This window comes from Ranitomeya variabilis, chromosome 4 (assembly GCF_051348905.1).
Source record: "Ranitomeya variabilis isolate aRanVar5 chromosome 4, aRanVar5.hap1, whole genome shotgun sequence".
In the NCBI taxonomy this organism is placed as follows: domain Eukaryota; kingdom Metazoa; phylum Chordata; class Amphibia; order Anura; family Dendrobatidae; genus Ranitomeya; species Ranitomeya variabilis.
Genome location: NC_135235.1, coordinates 388,003,551 through 388,026,740, shown reverse-complemented (window position 1 = coordinate 388,026,740; position 23,190 = coordinate 388,003,551). Strand labels below are relative to the sequence as shown.

At 42.5% G+C, this 23,190-nt stretch overlaps 1 protein-coding gene across 5 annotated transcripts in view; it reads right to left on the bottom strand.

Annotated features, from left to right (window-relative positions):
- Positions 1–1,758: 1,758 nt before the first annotated feature.
- The window catches only part of LOC143764854 (uncharacterized), a 112,728-nt gene continuing 91,296 nt past the window's right edge, over positions 1,759–23,190 (bottom strand). For all 5 annotated transcript variants that reach the window (XM_077250886.1, XM_077250884.1, XM_077250887.1 and 2 more), the window contains 4 exons: positions 15,463–15,535; positions 10,308–10,402; positions 10,069–10,159; positions 1,759–7,528 (listed from right to left, as the gene is read on the bottom strand). In XM_077250886.1, coding sequence (XP_077107001.1) covers positions 6,591–7,528; positions 10,069–10,159; positions 10,308–10,402; positions 15,463–15,535 — 1,197 coding nt within the window. In that variant the 3' untranslated portion in view covers positions 1,759–6,590. The remainder of the gene's footprint in view (positions 7,529–10,068; positions 10,160–10,307; positions 10,403–15,462; positions 15,536–23,190) is intronic.

Below are 23,190 nucleotides of genomic sequence, written 5' to 3'. Positions count from 1 at the left end.
TTTACAGGAACTGGAGGCTTTTTGCAAAGAAGAGTGGGCAGCTTTACATCTGAGAAAATAAAGAACCTCATCCACAACTACCACAAAAGACATCAAGCTGTCATTGATGTTAGAGGGGGCAATACACAATATTAAGAAATGGGGCATGTAAACTTTTGATCAGGGTAATTTGGATATTTTGGGTTGTCATTATGATCTAAAAAGAGAAAACACAGTAGTTTGACAATAAATGGCTTCACCCAACCACTAACCATGAGTGGAGAAAAAGTTTTGGGGTTACTGATATTCTCTGAAAAAAAGGCCAAGAAAGCAAAAATGTTGCTGGGGTATGTACACTTTTGAGCAAAACTATATTATTTGACTATCCTTAAAGGGAATCAAAGCATGTATGAGGCATTGGCTGTACGATTCCACCCAGGTATATTTGACTTTGAATCGCTGTAGTGTTTCAGAGAATAACAGTTTAAAAGCTGCATGGGAGACTTATCAGACTGGAGGGTCCCTGGCAGCATCTCCATGCCCGTTCCACTGGAGTGACAGATCTCTCCCTATATACACACACACACACACATAGGAAAGAGTCCAATCAGTTCAGGGCTGCGGGCAGGGAGAAGCCACCAGGGACTTGCCCATCTGACTAATCTGTGCATCTGTGTCTCAACGGCTTTTAAAGTATGCTTGTTTTTGAAACGCCGCAGTGTTTCAGAGTTAAACACGCATGGTTGAAATCATGCAGCCAGTGTCAGATACGTGTCGACCGTTAACCGGGCAGCATGTATTATGTGTCAGGTTACCTTTAAGGCTGAAAAAGAGAATCTAAACAAAAAAACAAACAAACATCCAAATGCAGTCAATGTAAAAGGCAAGATTACAAAGCTATAAAACAGCACTCCTATTACATGCACATAATATAATGTTCGGTTTCATCCACAGTAGCCATACATATTGCATTGCTGTGAGTTTTGGTTTACGGGATCTTAGAGCATTTAGTGTTCTTATAAAACTATTAACCCATCATATTTGGAAAATTCTTATTTGCTGTAATACAGTCTGTCACAAACACATAATTGGTTGGGATATAATACCAGCAAAACCAATAGCCCGACAGCAATTGCAACACCAAGTAAGTTCAAATGTTGCATAACAGGAGTAAGAAAGTTTTCTGTTCACAAATAAGAAAAAGTGTGTGTGTGTATATATATATATATACACAGTCACCGGCCACTTTATTAGGTACACCATGCTAGTAACAGGTTGGACCCCCTTTTGCCTTCAGAACTGCCTCAATTCTTCGTGGCATAGATTCAACAAGGTGCTGGAAGCATTCCTCAGAGATTTTGGTCCATATTGACATGATGGCATCACACAGTTGCCGCAGATTTGTCGGCTGCACATCCCAAAGATGCTCCATACAAGGCAGGATGGATCCATGCTTTCATGTTGTTTACGCCAAATTCTGACCCTACCATCCGAATGTCGCAGCAGAAATCGAGACTCATCAGACCAAGCAACGTTTTTCCAATCTTCTACTGTCCAATTTCGATGAGCTTGTACAAATTGTAGCCTCAGTTTCCTGTTCTTAGCTGAAAGGAGTGGTACCCGGTGTGGTCTTCTGCTGCTGTAGCCCATCTGCCTCAAAGTTCGACGCACTGTGCGTTCAGAGATGCTCTTAGGCCTACCTTGGTTGTAACGGGTGGCGATTTGAGTCACTGTTGCCTTTCTATCAGCTCGAACCAGTCTGCCCATTCTCCTCTGACCTCTGGCATCAACAAGGCATTTCCGCCCACAGAACTGCCGCTCACTGGATTTTTTTTCTTTTTCGGACCATTCTCTGTAAACCCTAGAGATGGTTGTGCGTGAAAATCCCAGTAGATCAGCAGTTTCTGAAATACTCAGACAAGCCCTTCTAGCACCAACAACCATGTCACGTTCAAAGGCACTCAAATCACCTTTCTTCCCCATACTGATGCTCGGTTTGAACTGCAGGAGATTGTCTTGACCATGTCTACATGCCTAAATGCACTGAGTTGCCGCCATCTGATTGGCTGATTAGAAATTAAGTGTTAACAAGAAGTTGGACAGGTGTACCTAATAAAGTGGCCAGTGAGTGTATATACATATCACATGGTCATATAATGGATCCATATATTTATCTTTATTACAAGACCTGGGCAAAACACAAGGCAAATCAAGTTGCAAAGAGTAAATGTGCTACTACAAATAGGAGCCAAGTACTGCAAAAATGGGCAGCTATGGCATGTCCTGTAATGACCAGCAGCATAAAGAATAGGGATGAGCGGACCCATGGAAGTTCAGGTTCTGCTTGGGCTTTATTCCAAAGTTTTGTTCGGGTAGCAGTACTTGAACAAGAACTCGAACCCCATTGAAAACAATGAGGATCCAAACTTTTGAGGTGGAGAAAATCTCTCTCTCTCGCCTTCCAAGGGAAGTTCCTGTTCAGCACTGGACACTAATTGTCCAATAAGAACTCCGAACTTAAAGTTCGGGTTCGCTCATCTCTAATAAAGAACATGCAAATGTACTAGAGTTATTTAAAAATATATAGGTGGCAAATACCCTATTTTGCTAGAAGTGTCATTCTCTGGCCAAAACGGAGGCTTTTTTCCAACCTGATAAAAGTTTCTACAACCATCTGAATATACAATGACTGATCATACAGAGGTCAACTTAAGCACATTGTTAGTCTAATCCTACTATTTCACTTGGATAACATGCTAGTAACCCATTGAGGTTCTGTGTGCCGATACAGTATGTATCAATCTATTCTTCTCCTTCTGCTCTATAACACGATAGGTGTCATCAACAATATTTGGCAGTAGAAGAAAGGAAATTGTCCAGCTTCATCCAAGATAAAAAGCAGATTTATTTATTATTATTATTATGCCATTTATTCCATGGCGCTTTACATGTGATTTATTTAAATCCTAGTTAAAATCTATAGTCTAAAACTATAAAATACCAATGCGTTTCAAATGCAGAATGCTTTCTTACTCTTGGTGTAACCATAATGATTCTACACAGTTCAACAGCAATGTTGTGCATAGAAAACACACCATGGATGTACGTGATTGGTAATTAGTTAAAACAGATGCAACAGGCATGGGTCTATTTGATATATGTAAAGGCTCTGATTGCTTATAGACTGAGAAACTGGGAAAGGCGAGCAAAAATCATAGACCGAGGGGACAAATAATCATTGTTATAAATTACTATCTTAACATGTGTGATAGAGAAATGTGTGTTACGGTGATAAGTGTAATTTCACACATTTTATTGAATTGCCGATTTCCCCATTATATGTCAATAGCCTGGAATGAAGATCTAGTATGTACATATACAATATTTAATTGTTCTAGATTTTTTGCTCACCCTTCTCCGTGTCCCAATCTACAAGCAGTCAGAGACATTATTTGAATATATCAAGTATACCCAACCTGTCTATTTTTACTAATCATTCACCTGTCCAGGGTGTGTTTTCTATGGACAAGAGTTATATGCAACTAACCTGTACAGCAATTATGGTTATATCTGGATTAATCCCTTAAGTACCGATCCACTCTAAGTTAATGACCGAGCTTCAGTTTAATAATAATAATACTTATTTATATAGCGCCAACATATTCCGCAGCGCTTTACAGTGTAGCAGTTTTAAATTCTGACCAGCATCACTTTATGAGGTAATAACTCTGTAAAGCTTCAATGAATCTCGGTGATTCGGAGACAGGTTTTTTTATGTGACACATTGTTTTTTATGTTAGTAGTAAATTTTGGTCGCTATGATTGGCATTTATGTAAATATTGAAAATTTGACAAAAGATTCGAAAATTTCGCAATTGTCAAACTTTTAATTTTTTGCCCTTAAATCAGATACTTATACAACACAAAATAGTTAATGAATAATTCCCATTTGTCTACTTTTCATCTGCATCATTTTTTAAACTATTTTTTTTTTATAAAGTTAAAAGGGCTAAAGTTTTATCAGCAATTTTTCATTTTTTTCCAACAAGATTTACAAAAACTAATTTTTTTTAGGAACCACCTCACATTTGAAGTAATTTTGAGGGGCTAAATGACAGAAAACACCCAAAAGTGACATCATTCTAAAAATGCACACTCAAAAGTGCTCAAAACCACATTCAAGAAGTTTATGAATCCATTACATGCATCACAAGAATAAAAAAAAAAATGTGGAAGGAAAAAATGAAAGCTTAATTTTTTCTCACAAAAATGTAGCTTTTTCCCCACATTTTTCATTTTCACAAGTATAATGAGAGAAAATGGACGTACAATTTGCTGCGCAATTTCTCCTGAGTACGACGATACCCTATGTCATGGAAAACTAGTGTTTGGGCACATGGCAGGGCTTGGAAGTGAACCATCTGACTTTTGAAATGCAAAGTTGGCTGGGATAGGCTACTTTCACACATCCGTCCCGCATAATCCCGCGAAAGGGACAAATTGCTGGATTTTTTTACATTATATCTTTATCCGCACGTCATCTGGGGTCATTGCTGCGATGCATTACTGGGACCGCGAGCATCGCAAAGAGTGGGAAGGCAGCGGGGGGAGCCGGAAGGTGAGAATATCACAATTTTTTTATTTTTGTTTATTATTTTTTTACATTATATCTTTTTACTATTGATGCTGCATAGGCAGCATCAAGAGTAAATAGAGAAAGAGAGAGAGAGAATAGGGCATGTACAGTTTGGAGGCCGGACTCGGGCACCGGATATCGTCATGTGGCGCATTCGGCTCCCATAGGCGTCCATTGTCAGAAAAACCGGACGGCGCCAATTCCGGTGCCATCAGGTTTTTCGCCGCAACAAAAAAACGTTCCTCTGAGCATTTTCTCCGAACCTGCAATTTTTGCCGCTTTGGGACATCAGGCACAATCCAACGTTAATACAATTCTATAAGAAAAAAACGGATCCGTTTTTTTTGAAAATTCGCCGGATTCTGCCTGATGCAAAACCTAATGTGTGAAAGCAGCCTTAGTGAATGCCATGTGGCATTTGCAGAGCCCTGATGTACCTAAACATTGGAAACCCCCCAAAAAGTGACACCACTTTGGAAACTACTCCCTGAAGGAAATTAGTTGTATAGAGTATGGTGAGCATCAGGAACCCACAGCTACATCACAGAATTTTAAAATATTGGACTGTGTACATTAAAAAATACCGGTATGTTTTTTCCCCCAAAAATGTTGTTAGCCCTAAATTTTTCATTTTCACAAAGATAATAGGAGAAAATGGACCATGTTATGCACTCAAAGGGGTTGTCTGCTCATAGAATATCACCTTTGAGTGCTTTTTTTTCTTTTTTAGCTATAGTACTGCACAACCCAATCATATTTTCAGACCTTCATCTTTCTCGCCAATAACCTGAATAGACTCCTGTATGATTGCCATTGAAATTTCAGATGTCATTATCAGATCTAAGTTCTGATAAAGTGGGATTTCAAATATTCAGCTGCAGCTCAGTTTTCTTAATTTAGTGAGTAGCAAACCTAATCCAACATAATATGGAGACAATACAGGTATCACTACTACTTAGAGGTTGTCCTCTCAGAAGAAAAGTCTGAAGTTCCTATGTGACGGCTGAATTGTGAAAGTGTGTGATGTGCACACAGTCACAATTCCCCTGTACCCCAGTGTGGTACCCCATGATGGGTGGTCACCTGACCATGATTGAATATATGTATTGGCATACTTCGTGATGTACTGACTAGACTCTTGCACTTTTCTAAATTCACTTCCAATAAGAGAAGCTGGAGACTAGTCGTCATTCGACTGTATGTAAATGAAAAATCACATAAGCGCGGTCAAGTAGCTGCACAGGGAATAGAGGGGAATAGTGACATTGTGCCCACTGCACAATGTTCTGACTGCAGGCACACACAAAGTAGACAGTCTAGTTAATAAATATGTTAATTTACCTTGCCAATTAGTAATTGTATAGTTCCTGAATACTGTAATGATGCAAACACCATGCATAGTTGGGATATGTTGGTATGCATCTAGAAATATGTATTGATTGGATTATGAAGACCCTGTCTGTGGTTGTCTGCATTAGGGGAGATGTCTGTAATTCATAGTTTCAATATACATCCTTAAAGACAGGTGAGCCTGTTTGCTTCCAGTAGTCCTAATTTCCTTGTATTAATAACTTGGTGGAAGCCACAAGCGATTCTGGAACTGGAGGAATCAATCAGCAGATGCCCTCTGTGTATATACATATAAATACAAAGTCCCAAGTTATTAAAACAAATCAATCATGGAGAAGTCAATCACTAGATCTAAGCCAACACAACCCGGAAAATGTTTGTTACCCTGGCAGTTAGTCCCATTTTAAGCTGTGTCTGACAGCTAGAGAATACAGATGTTCTGAGAACCGAGCATAAAATGATCCTACTTGTTCAGCATTGTGATGGAACACTGTAGTTGTAAGTAAACTAATGATTTGTTAGAAGGCCAAAGAAAAGACCTAAATGTAAAACAGCATGTTGAAGAGGCTTCCCTTACCAGTTTTCTTCACAAATTATACTTTCGTTGAATAAAATAATATTTTGTCTATATGCTTACTGAAGCGGCGTGAACTTTACGATGTTTGTCAAGAATCGATTTTTGTGTAAAACGTTTTCCACAGTCAGAGCAAGAAAAAGGTCTTTCACCATTGTGGATCCTCTGATGTTGAATAAGAACGGACTTATATGTGAAAGATCTTCCACACTCTGTACAGGGGTATGGCTTCTCCCCTGTATGGATTTTTTTATGACGAATAAGATCTGATTGGAATCGAAAACATTTACCACACTCAGGACATAAAAACGGCTTCTCTCCTGTGTGAATCTTTTGATGTTGGGCCAGATGTGATTTCTGGGTGAAGGATTTTCCACAATCGGAGCAGGTGTACGGTTTGTCACTGGAGTGGATCAGAAGATGTTCGCCAAGAGAAGATTTTTGATTAAAACATTTGCCACACTCAGGACAGGCATATGGCTTTTCACCTGTGTGAATTCGCTGATGCTTAAAAAGTACGGATCTCTGCGCAAAACTTTTTCCACAATCTGTACAGGAAAATGGTTTCTCACCATTGTGTATCCTCTGATGCTGAATGAGAACTGATTTATACGTAAAACTTCTTCCACACTCAGAACATGTGAATGGCTTCTCCCCTGTGTGGATTCTCTCATGTCGAATAAGATCCGATTTATAAGAAAAGCATTTTCCACAGTAAGAACATGAAAACGGCTTCTCACCATTCAGCACTCTCTGATGAATAGACAACGGTTTTGTTCTGCCACGGCCTGTACCACCGGAGATGCCAGTGTTCGATAAATGTGGCTCCCGTTTATAGAGATAGGGTGATGGATATGCATCATGGGCTGTGTGTGGATTACTGGTATCTTCTCCTATGGAAACTTGTGTAATTTCATCATTTTCTATTTTACACTTAGCAGTTAAAGAACAACGTTCTTTTGAGGCATTCGGGCTGTTCTGTGCATCTCCTGAGGAAAAAATATACACAAATATATAGACTTTTAATGATGACTAAATTTTCATCTGTAATGCACTGGTCAGTATTCCAATGCGTTATGGGAATCTGTTATTGGGTGTTTCCTACCCCATCTGAGATGTAGGGTACAGAGACCATGATTCCAGCAATGTGTCACTTACTGGGCTGCTTGCTGCTTTATTTGCTGCAGACTTATCAGTTGTCTGAATGCTGAGCCCTGAATAACCCCGCCCACACCATTGATTGGCAGCTGAACACTGTGCATAAGCAGAAAGCAGCCAATCAGTGGTGGGGGCGGGATTATACAGAGATCATTAATAGGAGGACTGCCTGGCAGCAGGTTTACTAGTCCTCTAGTGATGATCTCCTGCTGATAGAACAATACAATTACTTTTAATCAAAACTAAAGCAAGCAGGCCAGTAAGTGACACACTGCTGGAATCAGAGTCTCGGTCTCTACTTTATGCTGCTCTCAGATTAGGTGGCAAAAACCTGGTGATAGATTCCCTATTAAAGCAAATCAGTGTAAAAATACAGCAGGGTAGGGATAGTAGCCACAAGGCCTTTGTTAGGGAGAGGAAGACCTCTTACTCTCCTCCACACTTATTCGTTCCTCACACAACCGCCTCCAAGATTTCTCCCGAATATCCCCCATCCTCTGGAATTCCACGCCTCAATATGTCCAATTAACCACCACCCTCAGATCCTTCAGATGGAACCTGAAAACCCAACTCTTCAGGAAAGCCTACAGCCTGCAATAATCATTCTGCCGCCTCACCAACCACCCGAGCTGCCGCCTCACCACCACCCGAGAAGCCGCCTCACCACCACCAGAGCTGGCGCACCCCCGACCTTCTGTCTCTTCCCCATTATCCCATAGAATATAAGCCCGCAAGGACAGGGTCCTCTCCCCTCTGTATCAGTCTGTCATTGCAAATTTGTTTACTGTAAACGATATCTATAACCCTGTACGTAACCCCTTTTTTCATGTACAGCACCATGGAATTAATGGTGCTATATAAATAATAATAATAATAATAATTCAATAGCAGGTCATAAGTACCCCATGATTGCTTTGTTTGTGTGTGTGAACTGTTCACAATGTAACAGTATAGCAGTATGCAGGAAAGACCAGTTTGCTGTGTTGTACTATTCTATCACGAGACACGAAGGAATGTATGGACATTTCAATACTACAACTTCATTTGCTGGACTTCTCTTTGAAAGAACTACATGTGCATATAATGTGGTGGTTGAAATCCTACTAACAGATTCCCTTTGAAGCAACTGCCAGGCAACTAGACATTGGCACCTATCCATGTATTCCAAACTGACTAGAGAACATTTCTTCTGGTGGTGCACTGAAGCTGAAAGAGAAGACCAAGAGCATTAAATTTAGGGCACTTGATCCTGGGCTTTAACCCCACACAACTGAAAATATACGGTAAAAGTTCCAGTAATGTAGCATGAGTAGGTCTGACCCTGTGAGACACAGTCAGGGCACCTCTCGGAGTAGAAAGAGTGGCCTGTTACCATGTCTCTCCTCTTTATCTATAGAAGACTTTGCCAACTCTGCCAGTAGCACTTGGCACACCAGGGGGCTGTGTTACCCTGTAACTGGGACACCTGTCGATACCCTATTTACATTGGAAGAAGTGAATAAAAGAAAAAAAAGACAAAAAAATGCACTCCAAAATAATTTTACTATCTCTTTGAAGACAAATTGTTATAAATATGTATAAAACACCTGCAAACAAACAAAAAAAAAAAATAAGACATCAATATATATTTCTTTTTCAACGTTAAATACAATTATACACAGAACAAAAAAAAACTACATATATTTAGAACCTGCACTTGCTGCAATAACCTGTGTAATTTTCCAAAGTATTTGTTGTAAAATATCAACAGTGAAAAATAAAAAAAAAATAAAAAAAATTGCAAACAAAAATTATATAAAATTAAACAATTTATATAAAACTTGGCTGGCTATTAAGGCCCATTCACTTTTTGTCACTAAAAGGATAAGAGGCACACATCTGTTAATGAATTAGGTGAATCTTAAGCCAGCGCATTCACTATAGCTGACGTAAAAAAACAAGCCTTGACGAATCAGTACCAATGTGCTCTGGACAGATACATATAGAATTGTCATAATGTAACATCTTGGCCTGGGAAGCTCACCATTTTAGAAATTACTAGAAATTCTCCATTGTGCCAAATGATGTTTGAGCGAACACCATGTGTCAGATAATCGAAACTGCTAAAAAAGGACTTTCAATATAACAATAACCCTAAACATGCCACTTTCATGAAGGAAATGTTTCAAAAGAGGATAAGGAAGATTCTTAAATGGCCAATCCTACAATCTATTTGTCCTAAGTTGGAATCATATCACGTTTTCTTTATACACCCTTTAAACGAAAATTAAATATGTGGAGGAACACAGAAGACACGGAGGATGTAGACCACTTTGTGATACAGAGGAAGATGTAGAGTCTCTACAGTTGTGTGGTGGAGTCCGTTACTCACCTGGACTCCTATCAGTAGGACTCTCCTCATTACTAATATCCTCCTCGTCTTCATCTACAACTTCCACTTTAATGTTGAGCAGGTTTTCATCCTGAGTAACAATAGCAATAAGTAACATTGTCACACTTGATACATTTTTTGAGAAATAATATTAGGACAGAAGATCTGCACAAGTATTTGAAGATCACACAGTTCAGCTTTACGGCAATATTTTGCCATTTAACCTCATCACTACTAACCTGATGTTCCTGAGAGATGTCATTTTTCTCCTGAAATCTTTGGGAACCTAAAGAGCTGGAACATCTCTCTGGGGTATTTTCATTACTGGACCAATCTATAGGAAATGCACACATGCAGACACACTAGGTTTTAACTCAATTAATAAACTAGATGGTGGCCCGATTCTAACGCATCGGGTATTCTAGAATATGTAACACAGCCCACGTAGTATGTAACAGCCCACGTAGTATGTAACACAGCCCACGTAGTATGTAACACAGCCCACGTAGTATGTAACACAACCCACGTAGTATATTGCCCAGTCACATAGTATATAGCACAGCCCACGTAGTATATAGCACAGAGACGTAGTATATAACACAGCCCACGCAGTAAATTACACAGCCCATGCAGTATATAACACAGCCCACGTAGTATCTGGGGTATTTTCATTACTGGACCAATCTATAGGAAATGCACACATGCAGAGACACTAGGTTTTAACTCAGTTATTAAATAAACTAGATGGTGGCCCGATTCTAAAGCATCGGGTATTCTAGAATATGTATCTAGTATATAACAAAGCCAACGTAGAATATAACAAAGCCCACGTAGTACATAGCACAGCCACGTAGTATATTGCACAGCCACGTAGTATATAACACAGCCCACGTAGTGTATAACACAGGCCACGTAGTATATAACACAGCCCCTGTAGTACATAGCAGTCACGTAGTATATTGCACAGCCACGTAGTACATAGCACAGCCACGTAGTATATAGCACAGCCCACGTAGTATATAGCACAGCCCATGTAGTATATAGCACAGCCCACGTAGTATATAGCACAGCCCACGTAGTATATAGCACAGCCCACATAGTATATAGCACAGCCCACATAGTATATAGCACAGCCCACATAGTATATAACACAGCCACGTAATATATTGCACAGCCACGTAGTATATAGCACACAGATGTAGTATATAACACAGCCCACGCAGTATATAACACAGCCCATGCAGTATATAACACAGCCCACGTAGTATCCAACACAGCCCACATAGTATATAGCAATGTGGGAAATATATCCCTGTTAAAAAAAAAAAGCATAACGCGGTGTAAGGCAGTCCGTTAACGCTGCCATTAACCCTGTGTGAGTGCTGACTGGAGGGGAGTATGGAGGGGCACTGACTGGAGGAGAGTAGGGAGGGGCGAAATCGTGGCCGGACTGTGCCCGTCGCTGCTTGGTCACAGCCGGCTGCGACCAATCAGCGACACGGGATTTCCGTGACAGACAAACAGAAGGAAGTGACCCTTAGACAATTATATAGATAGATTTTAGTTTTCATTAAGCTTGCACATTTTAAATGTGGGTCATGTTTTCCCAGTAGTTATTTGTTTAACTAATCACTCATTAGCGACATTATATATCCAGGACTAATCATTCCAGATCTTCCAATACCTGGGTCTTCATTCATTCATTAAATAATTACATACACAAGTCCCTTTATAGTACAACAGGTGTCCAGCATGCAGAGGGAGGAGGAGTTTGACTATATAAGGATGTGGATACACGATGTAGACAACCCTGATGAAGAGGGATTGTTTCCCTTGAAACGTGTTGGCTAGCTGTCTCTCTCACGCACCCGACCCTGAACCCTGTGATGTCACATTCATCTTCGCCCCCGCCACCCACGCAGTGGCCTCAGCGTTGCTTCCGGCCGGAGCACGCGATGGTTGAGCCTTCTCCTGCTCAGCGGGGATTTCCGAACAAGTTATTCTCCGGTAACTTATTTTCTTTGTTCGTACCCCCTGAAACACGGTTACCTACAGATGTACCGCACGCCAGCACTACTGAGTCCAATCTGCACCGCACGCAAGCAGTAGTAAGTGCACTTTACTTGTCTCAGTCAATTCACTATATTTAATGCGGCATTCACACCAGTGCATGTAATAAACCGTTCACTTCAACTGCCTCCTCACTTAGCTGGCGCGCAACCATCCTGTATGAGGAAACATATGATAATGATATACCATATATACTGGAGTATAAGCCGAGAATTTCAGGCCATTTTTTAAGGTTGAAATTGCCCCTCTCGGCTTATACTCGAGTCATACCCAGGGGTCGGCAGCTGTCTAATCATACTCACCTGCTCCTGGAGCGGTCCCTGGTTCTCCGGGCACCGGCAGCTTCTTCCAGCGTTGAGCGGTCACATGGTACCGCTCATTACAGTAATGAATATGGACCCGACTCCACTCCCATAGAACCAGGGACCTGCAGGGACTGTGTCAGGAGAAGGTGAGTATAACGGGGGCATTGCGCGATATTCACCTGTCCGTGTTCCACCTCCGGGCTCCATCTTCCGCGTCCCTCTGCAGTGACACTCAGGTCAGAGGGCGCGATGACGCGTTAGTGTGCCTGAACTTCAGTGCAGAGGACACGGAAGACAAAACGGCACCCAGCGGTGGAACGGTGACTATAGCAAGTGCCGGGGGCCTGAGCGACCAGAGGTCAGTATGTGATTTTTTTCTTCTTAAACGCAGCAACAGTATATGGGGCAAATATCTCTATGGAGCATCTTATGGGGCCACAATCAGCATTTGTGGAGCATTATACGGGGCAAATGTGTCTATGGAGCATCTTATGGGGCCACAATCAGCATTTGTGCAGCATTATATGGGGCAAATGTGTCTGGGGAGCATCTTATGGGGCCATAATCAGCATTTGCGCAGCATTGTATGGGGCAAATGTCTGTATGGAGCATCTTATGGGGTCATAATCAGCATTTGTGCAGCATTGTTTGGGGCAAATGTCTGTATGAAGCATCTTATGGGGTCATAATCAACATTTGTGCAGCATTATATGGGGCATATTTTAATATAGAGCATCTAATGGGGCCCATCATGAACTGTATGGAGCATTATATGGGGCTCCTGATTCAATATGGATATTCAAAAACAACCTACTGATGTCTCAATTAATTTTACTTTTATTGATATCAACTGTATTTTTATTTTTCACATTTACCGGTAGCTGCTGCATTTTCCACCCTAGGTCTCGGCTTATACTCGGGTCGGCTTATACTCGAGTATATACGGTACATTTATCATCTTTATTATTTGACATCAAATTGGATCTTCATAATATCAGCTATCTGAAATAAGTGAGTACATCTAAATCAGGACGCAGACATCTGAATATTCATCATATTCATCACTCTCTCTATATACAGCAGGCCAGTAACTACCGTATTTTCCGGCGTATAAGACGACTGGGCGTATAAGACGACCCCCCAACTTTACCAGTTAAAATATAAAATCTTCTTAAAAGTCGGGGGTCTTCTTATACACCCTATGTCGTCTTATAGGGCCGGTGAATATGTGCCTTTTGGGGGGGGGGGGGGGGGGGGGAGTGATCCTGATGACGAGGGGGCGTCTCACAGGAAAGTGAGTATCCCCCATTACCTTATCGTAGCGGTGCAGCGTGGGGGTCTCAGTGCTGGGAGTGGCGGCGGCGGCGGCTGCTGTGCTCTGGTGCGGCGGCTGCTGTGCTCTGGTGCGGCGGCTCCTCTTCTGTGTGGGGCCTCTGTGCTGTGCGGTGGCGGTGGCGGCGGCATATCTTTATCCAGTTGGGGCTCCTCCGGCATCTCCTTAGCCCTGGAGGCCCCGCCGCAACTCCATCGGTGCAATGCAGCGGCCATTTTCCCGGAGGCAGCTCAATAGGTGCGATGCGGTGGCCTCCGGGAAAATGGCCGCTGCTCAGATTCAGATCTCGTCCCGAAATCTCGGGACACGAGATCTGAATCTGAGCAGCGGCCATTTTCCCGGAGGCCACCACATTGCACCGATGGAGTTGCGGCGGGGCCTCCAGGGCTAAGGAGATGCCGGAGGAGCCCCAACTGGATAAAGATACGCCGCTGCTGCCGCCACCTCACAGCACAGAGGCCCCACACAGAAGAGGAGCCGCCGCACCAGAACACAGCAGCCGCCGCCGCTCCCAGCACTGACACCCCCACGCTGCACCGCTAGGATAAGGTAATGGGGATTACTCGCTTTCCTGTGAGACGCCCCCTCGTCATCAGGATCACTCCCCCTCCCCACCCACCATATACACCGGCGTACAAGTCGATTCCCGGCGTATAAGACGACCCCCGACTTTTAAGAAGATTTTCGGGGGTTAAAAAGTCGTCTTATACGCCGGAAAATACGGTAATTTCTATTGTAGCCTACAGGGAATCCTGCTTCAACACCCTCTGGATACTACTGTATTGAATCTATATATATAATCGTCTAATTCTGTCTGTCTGTAACGGAAATCCCGCGTCGCTGATTGGTCACGGCCGGCCGGGCGCGACCAATCAGCGACAGGCGCAGTCTGGCCGCGAACTGGCGCGAGATTTGAACCACGCTTCGCTGCGATATTGGTGCACAATTTAAACACCGCTTATAGAATACCCAATGCGTTACAATTGGGCCACCATCTAGTACACATATATTCAATTATCTGGTTATCGTTTTTCTTGGACTTCCAATATACTTACCACCAGGGAACCAAATTAGTAAGTTCACTAATTTTTACCTATTTTTCAGCCCATCCTCGGCTTCCTTTTAGCACAGTGATTATTACTATTCTCATTAGCTCAAGTCCTAAATAGGGTTCACCACATTCCAAGACAACAGTTCAAAATTAGAGTCAGAGTCAGCACAGAATGACTGTTCAAGACAAGTCCAGGTGGTCGGTGCTTCACGGCGGGGACAATCATTTATATACCACCTTCCCACCTGTTCGTTTCCATATATCTCCTCCCTTCTGTGGCTTGATCAAGCCAGAGTTGTCAATCAAAGAAGAGGTGGGCGACGATTGAGGGAAAACAAGCAGGTGGGAAGGTGTATATAAATGATTGGCCCCGCCGTGAAACACCGAGCGGCGGGACTTAGTTTGAACAGTCATTCTGTGCTGACAAGAGTCCCTTTACAGCATTGGAATGAGGACATAGTAACAGATGGAGAGAGTATATATTCGTAATTAGCAGAAAAAATCATTATCAATCATATCATTCACGATGGTCTTCCTGTACAAACTCTTGTCTAACATTGTTTGCACCTCGTGAATTACAATCGCAAAAATGTCATCGTTTAAATGATTATTTGCTCCTATAATTGAACTCTTACCGTGTGATTGCACAGACTGCGGATTCTCAATCATGTCCTTGTATTCATTCTTATCTTCTAAATAATTCCATTCCTGAGAAAACAGATAAGACTGTGACACCCTAAAAGACAACATATAGGGTACAGTCATTTATCTGGTGGGATTAGACGACGCGCTGATGTCTCTGGAGGCTTCAAGACTCTTTTCTAACAGAAGATGAGGTAGAGAAGGATCGGGACATTTGAAATAAAGAATCCACTCCTCTTGTTCTCCAGCTAGATGGGCTGCTGCCAGAGATGTCAGGTAGTGTCCCACACCGCTCTGCCCACAGAGAACACACGAGCGCTCAGCCGAGCATTCGTTTGTATTGGGGTGTAGTGGGAAATAGCAACAAGACCACAGCTATCTTTATGGGTCACTTAAATGGAATCTGTCAGCAGGTTTTTTCTACCTCATCTGAGAGCAGCATAATGTAGGTAAAGAAAAGCTGAATCCAACGATGTATCACTTAGATTACTGGGTTCAGCAGTTCTGACACAGAGCTTTTAGATTCAGAATGAAGCAGAGCTGAGGAAGCTAACTCCGGCCCTATCAGGCTCTCTGTGTACAAAGTCCATAGACAGTGAGCTGCTTATCACAGGAGGAGGTGTTGCCATACTAGTCTAGTCCAGCAATGTTAATCTCTTAGTCATAAATCCTTCACAGTTCGTAAACAAGTGACATCCCTGAATTCTGTGTTTCAGCCTCTATCTCCCACGGTCTTCAGATTAAATAGCAAAAACCTGCTGACAGATTCCCTTTAAAGAAATGAGTTATTAGGAAATCACCTATTTTTCTCCACAGTATTGCAATTTTCACACTGACCACTAGCCCTAACACAAGCCTTGAACTTAAAATAAAAAAAAATAAAAAAGTAGTGAATATATTACAGTGGAATTAAATTCTACTCAAATTTTCCAGAAATCTGCATTCGCCAAAATGTGGATTTTTTTTTCTTATTTGCTTTCCATGTGGATCAAGCAAGATGTTGGCTGTTGGTTGCCATTTTCATGAGCCGTATAGAGTGCTAAGACAAAAAACAACAACTTCCATTTACCTTACTTCTCCAGTCTCTTGACCCCTTACTGTCACCCATACGGTTTTGGCTGCATCTTCAATCATAGCCTGTGCTGAAATCGTAACGTTGTGACCTTTTGCGCGCATATGCAGAACCCTCCTGGACCTCATCAGAGACAGAAGTCTGTCTATTTCAGAGCAAACAATGGTGATCAGAAGATGTGGCAGGACCAGATGGGTGACAAAGAGGGGTAGAGAAACCAGAGAGATAAGCGGTGAGGTACCGTAATTCTAAGGGGTTTTTTTTTTTCACGCTCTGGAAAGAGCCAGAGTCTGATCCCTGCAAGAAGAGACTGCTCTCCCCTCCTTCCTTGAACAAACTGGATTGAGGGATGTTTGGCATTGGTTATATCCAGAAGATAGAGAGTTTACCCACTTCTCTCATGCCCACCAAACCTGGTCAAGGATAGACTATCTGCTGACCTCGGAGAGACTATTAAATAGAACGAAGTCAGTGGAGATCCATAACCTGCTCATATCTGACCATGCTCCGGTGGTTATGGAATTGGTGGATAACCAGATAAAAAGAACACATTACATATGTAAATTTCCAGCTTATCTTACAAAAGATGAGGGATTTAATGACAAATTACAGGGCTGGTGGGAGGAATTTGAATGGGACAACAAGGAACATGCAAACCAACACGCTTTGTACTGGAATACGGCGAAAGCAGTGCTAAATGGCAAAATTATGATGTTTGTGGCCTCACTCAAGAAAAAGGGTAGCGGAAAAATACTCGGATTCTAATGCAAAGCTTAGAAATCTATATACAGAGTTCTTGCAGAGCCCCACAACTCAAAACATCGAAAAAGCTGGCCAAACAAGAGTATGAAACCTGGACTGATAGGAGGGAGCAGATGTTCCTCTCTAGGCAGGATGCTGAATTACTGAGAAATGGGAACAGAGCGGGGAAATTGCTGGCAAAACTGGCAAAAGGGAGACTGCAGGTGAATCCAATAGGTAGATTACAAGATGGCCAGGGAAATATAACCTCCAACCTGAGGAAAATCAATGAAACACTACAAAACTTTTACAAAGAATTGTATAAACCCTCACATACTAATTTGGCAGAGGGTAAAAAATTTCTCCAACAAGTCACTCTTCCAAAACTAAACACAAGAACACCAAGATGCAATTAATGCAGAAATAACAGAAGGAGAAGTGAGACAAACCATAAGCCATCTTCAAAATGGGAAAGCACCAGGCCCAGATGGATTTAGCAGGGAGTTTTAGGGTATACATGTTGCAGATTTGTCTGCAGAATTTTCTGCACAGAATCTTCATCTCTTGGCAGGAAACGCAGGTAAAAATCTGCGCATTTTTGATGCGTTTTGTGTGTGGATGTTCATGCGTTTCTTCTTGTGGATTTGTCTGTGTTTTTGTAACCTAAATAAAGATCTAGTTAACAAAAAAAAAAAAATTGTGATGTCATTTCTTTGTCCAACCTCTTATTTTACATACTCCATTGAAGAATAACGTTTACACACACACACACACAGATTATAGACAGATAGATGATAGATAGATAATAGACGATCAATACATAGATGATAGATACATAGATAGAGAATAGATAGATAGATAGATACCAAGGCCAATGTTTAGTAATGAAGAATAAAAAGGTACCGTACTTAAAGAGTTAAATAAAGACACACAAAATCTGCACGCAATATCTTTAATTGGAAAAAAAAAAAAAGGAAAAAAAAATGGTGTGGGCTCCGGCACAATTTTCTGTGCCAGAGAGGGAAAACCGATGGCTGAGGGCCGATGTTTCTAGCCTGGGAAGGGGTTAATACCAATGGATCTTCCCAGGCTATGAATATCAGCCCGCAGCTGTATATTTAGCCTTCACTGGCTATTAAAATAGGGGACCCTCCCCCCCCAAAAAACGACGCGGTGTACCCCTATAATTAATAGACAGAAAAGGCTATGCAGACAGCTGCGAGCTGATATTCATAGCCTAGAGAGGGGCCATGGATATTGCCCCCCAATACAAATAGCATCCCCCTGCCACCCCAGAAATGGCACAATTCCGGCACGTAGTCGCTTTCTTTCTTCCCACTGCCCTGTAGCGGTAATATGTGGGGTAATAAGGGGTTAATGTCACCTTTGATTGTAAGGTGACATTAAGCCCGGTTAGTAATGGAGAGGCATCAATAAGATACCTATCCATTACTAATCCTATAGTAGTGAAAGAGTTAAATAAAGACACAGCCAGAAAAAAAGTATTTTAATATTCTTAATTTCACCAAACTTACAACCACGCCTAATTCCCCGAAGCCATCGATCACCTGCAAAAAATAAATAGTAAACTAACACAAATGCTCCCTGTTCCGACGCAGTCCAATTAATAACGAGTGTCCCACAACGATCTCCCCTATGGAGCTGTCACATCGGGAGATGTGACAGCTCTATAGGCCTCCAGAGACACAATGACAGGAGACAATGGCTCCTGCAGTGTTATCAGTGAGGGTTCAATGACCTCTCACTTTATGGCACTCCTGCGTGAGAATTTTCCCACTCAGCGGTGCCGCAAGTGACAGTATGAACTATACTGTACTCACAATGGTGGAGGGATAAAGTGTGGAAGGATTTCTTCCGTCATTGTATCCCGGAGCCCCTGGAGAGCGGTCACATCTGCCCATGTGACAGCTCTCCACGGGAGATGGTCTAGGGACACTTGGTATTACATGGATTACATTGGATCAGGGAGTATACTGTTGGGTTATTATTTTAACATTTTTTTACAGGTGATCGAGGGCTTCGGGGACTAGGTGATTGGTGAGTATGTACTGTACGTTGTATGTACTGTATATGTGTGTATGTTTTTTTTTTTGTTTTTTTTTTACACTTGTACACAGTAGCCGGATGATGGGACTACTGCTGCCCCATCATCTGGCTACCTGTCACTGTAGTAGGCATAGCTGGATGGGACTAGTAGTCCCATTGGACGATGCCTGCCTACACACAGACACACACACTAACACCCGCGCACACACACACACCCCCGCACATCTCCGTACACACACAGACCCGCACACCCCCGCAGAGCCCAGCAGGCAAACACAGACACACAAACACCCGCACATTTTCCACACACACACACACACACACACACACACACACACACACACACACACACACAGTCTCTGCCCACACACACAATCTCCGCCCACACACTCTTCCCCCTCCCGATCTGCAACGTTTCTCGCAGGCACATCCGCAGCAAATCCGCAGATCTTTTTTTAAACCTGCGGTTTTGCTGCGGATTGGCCTGACACAAAGGAAGTCAATGGGTTCAGAAACGCAAAAAGAATTAAAATGCTGAGGAAAATAAACAGCTGTAATTCCGCACATTTTTTTCCGCAGCATGTGCACACCAAATGTCAATTTCACATTGACTAACATTGCTTATGCACTACACTGCGGATTTGATGCAATTCTGCATGTCCAAAAACGATGCGGATCTGCATCTAAATCCGCAACGTGTGCACATAGCCTTATAGAGCCCTTAGGGAACATATCTCCCCACTGCTAACAAACTATTACAACACCATTCTCTTAACGGGGGTCATACCAGAAAGATCTAAAGAAACACATATTAAAGTCATACCCAAACCAGGCAAGGACCCCCTTGAGGCCTGCTCTTACAGACCCATTTCCCTCACTGATGTAGGCCAGAAGATTATATCAAAAATAATGGCGGACAGATTGGCAGTAGTATTACCCCAACTGGTAAACCCTGCACAAGTGGGATTTGTTAAGGGTAGGACGGCGGTGAAAAATATACGAAAGGTACTGTGTTGGATGGAGTGGGTTGTCGCTGCCAGGGGGAAAGAGAGACGGGCTCTGCTGGCTCTGGATGCAGCGAAAGCTTTTGATGTTAGCTGAAACTGGCTGGGGGCAACTCTGGACTCGTTCAACGTAAAGGGCAATTTTAGAATATACCTGGAGGGGGTGTATAGGGACCCGACAGATAGAATACACACGCCAGGCTTCCTCTCTGAGCCATTTCATTTATATAAAGGGACTAGGCAGGGGTGCCCGATGTCACCACTGCTGTTCAACTTGGCATTGGAACCCTTTGCTCAGTATATGGAAGAATCAGATTTATTTGAGGGAATCGGGGTGGGCGCTAGCACCACTAAAATAGCATTATTTGCAGATGATGTTGTCATCTTGTTTTTTGTCCCTGCCACTGGAACAATTAGGAAATATCTTTCAGTTTATCCAGAAATTCGGTGAATACTTGGGCTATAAGGTCAATATCGCTAAGAGCGAACTCTTGGATTTGGGGGACAAAACGCCTGCAGAACAATGGAAGAAACCAGGTTTAGAACTACATATTGCAAAGACACATATCACCTACCTGGGAATTAAGATAGGCAGGCTCCCGGCACAACTATATTCACTAAATTATACACCTCTGATCTAAAAAATGCTATCAGAACTTCGGAGATTGCAGAATCTACCGCTATCTCTTCTGGGAAGATGCCATTTAATTAAACTGATCAGCTTTGCCAGACCACTATACCCATTACAGACATTACCCCTGATACGCAAACATCTAGATATAAACAAAACAAGTAGCGCTTTTACCCATTTTATATGGGCGGGTAAAAGGCCCAGAATCGCCTTGGGAAAACTGATTCTAACTAGGAGTGAAGATGGGATCAATTTTCCGAATGTCAGAGCCTACCACATAGCAAGTCTGTTTAGACATGTGATAGATTGGCTACAGGAGACTAACTGCTACTCTAATACGCAACTGGAAAGACAGCTGGCGGCACCGTAGGAATTAAATGCCCTCTTACATACAAAACAGGCCAAACTCCTGCAAAACGTAAAATCCTCCCTATTGCTTCGGGATACGATTGTATGCTGGAAGATAGTAAGGAAGGCATTCGGCCTTCCCTTCCAGATCTCTAAACATATGCCACTATTTGGTCACCCGGAATTTCCCCAGGGAACAGAAATCAAAAGAGAGATAGGACAAGCAGGCGATAACATGAAGAAAGCAGGGGACATTATGTATACAGAGGTTAAACGATGGCTGAGCCCACAAGAAATCATGGACAAATTCCATATAGAAAGCAGACACTTCCTACAGGTCATGCAGGTCTATTCTTTTTGCTTATCTAGACTTCGTAGGCGGTTTAATGAAATGGAACTACATATTCTAGATAATAGAATGGGTATGAACACTCAGAATGCGAGAATATCCTCAATATACAACACTGTAAGACCGGCGTCACACTAGCGAGTTTTACGGACGTAAGAGCGCAGAAAATACGTCCGTAAAACTCGCCAAACAAACGGCACAATTATTCTCAATGGGGCTGCTCCTATCAGCCGTATATTACGGTTCAGTATTATACGGCTTTCTACGGCCATACAAAATCGCAGCATGCTGCGTTTGTCAGTGTATTGCGCAAATAATACGCCAATGAAAGTCTATGGGGGCGATAAAAATACGGATTCCACACGGACCAGCAGTGTGACTTGCGAGAAATACGCAGCGGTGTTAGTGAAAAGCCGGTAATTCAATTGCCGGCTTTTCATTTCTCCTGCCTAAACCCGACATGATATGAGACATGGTTTACATACAGTAAACCATCTCATATCCCCCCTTTTTTTGCATATTCCACACTAATAATGTTAGTAGTGTGTATGTGGAAAATGTGGGCGCTGTAGCTGCGCAAAAAAAGGGTTAAATGGCGGAAAAAATTGGCGTGGGCTCCCGCGCAATTTTCTCCGCCAGAATGGTAAAGCCAGTGACTGAGGGCAGATATTAATAGCATAGAGAGGGACCATGGTTATTGGCCCCCCTGGCTAAAAACATCTGCCCCCAGCCACCCCAGAAAAGGCACATCTGGAAGATGCGCCTATTCTGGCACTTGGCCACTCTCTTCCCACTCCCTGTAGCGGTGGGATATGGGGTAATGAAGGGTTAATGCCACCTTGCTATTGTAAGGTGACATTAAGCCAGATTAATAATGGAGAGGCGTCAATGATGACACCTATCCATTATTAATCCAATTGTCTGAAAGGGTTAAAAAACACACACACATTATTAAAAATTATTTTAATGAAATAAACACACAGGTTGTTTTAGTATTTTATTGCTCTCTCAATCCATCCGGAACACCCTCGCTTGGCAAAATAATAAACGCACAAGATACATACCCTCAGATGAACCGTCACGTCCCACGAAGTAATCCATCTGAAGGGGTTAACTCAATTTACAGGCAGGAGCTGTGCTAAAGCACTCGCTCGTGCCTGTAACCCCGTGGAATGAAGGAAAGCTGGGTGATCTGTACTTACATTGAGTTGCGGTGATGCGCCCTCTGGTGGATGAACTCATATGAACTCGAGCGTGGGAACTTTCCAAGGCTGCAGTTCATGAGAACATCCACCAGAGGGCGCCTCACCGCAACTCAATGTAAGTACAGATCACTCAGATTTCCTTCATTCCCCAGGGATTACAAAATAAGAGCGTGTGCACAACCAGTTAAGGGTGCAATGGTAGGTTCCCACACCATACAGTATAAAAATAAAAGACCTTGCACTCAACTTATAAATGCTCAAGTGAGATTTTTTAATGTAGTACTCCACAAAACGTTTCGGTCCA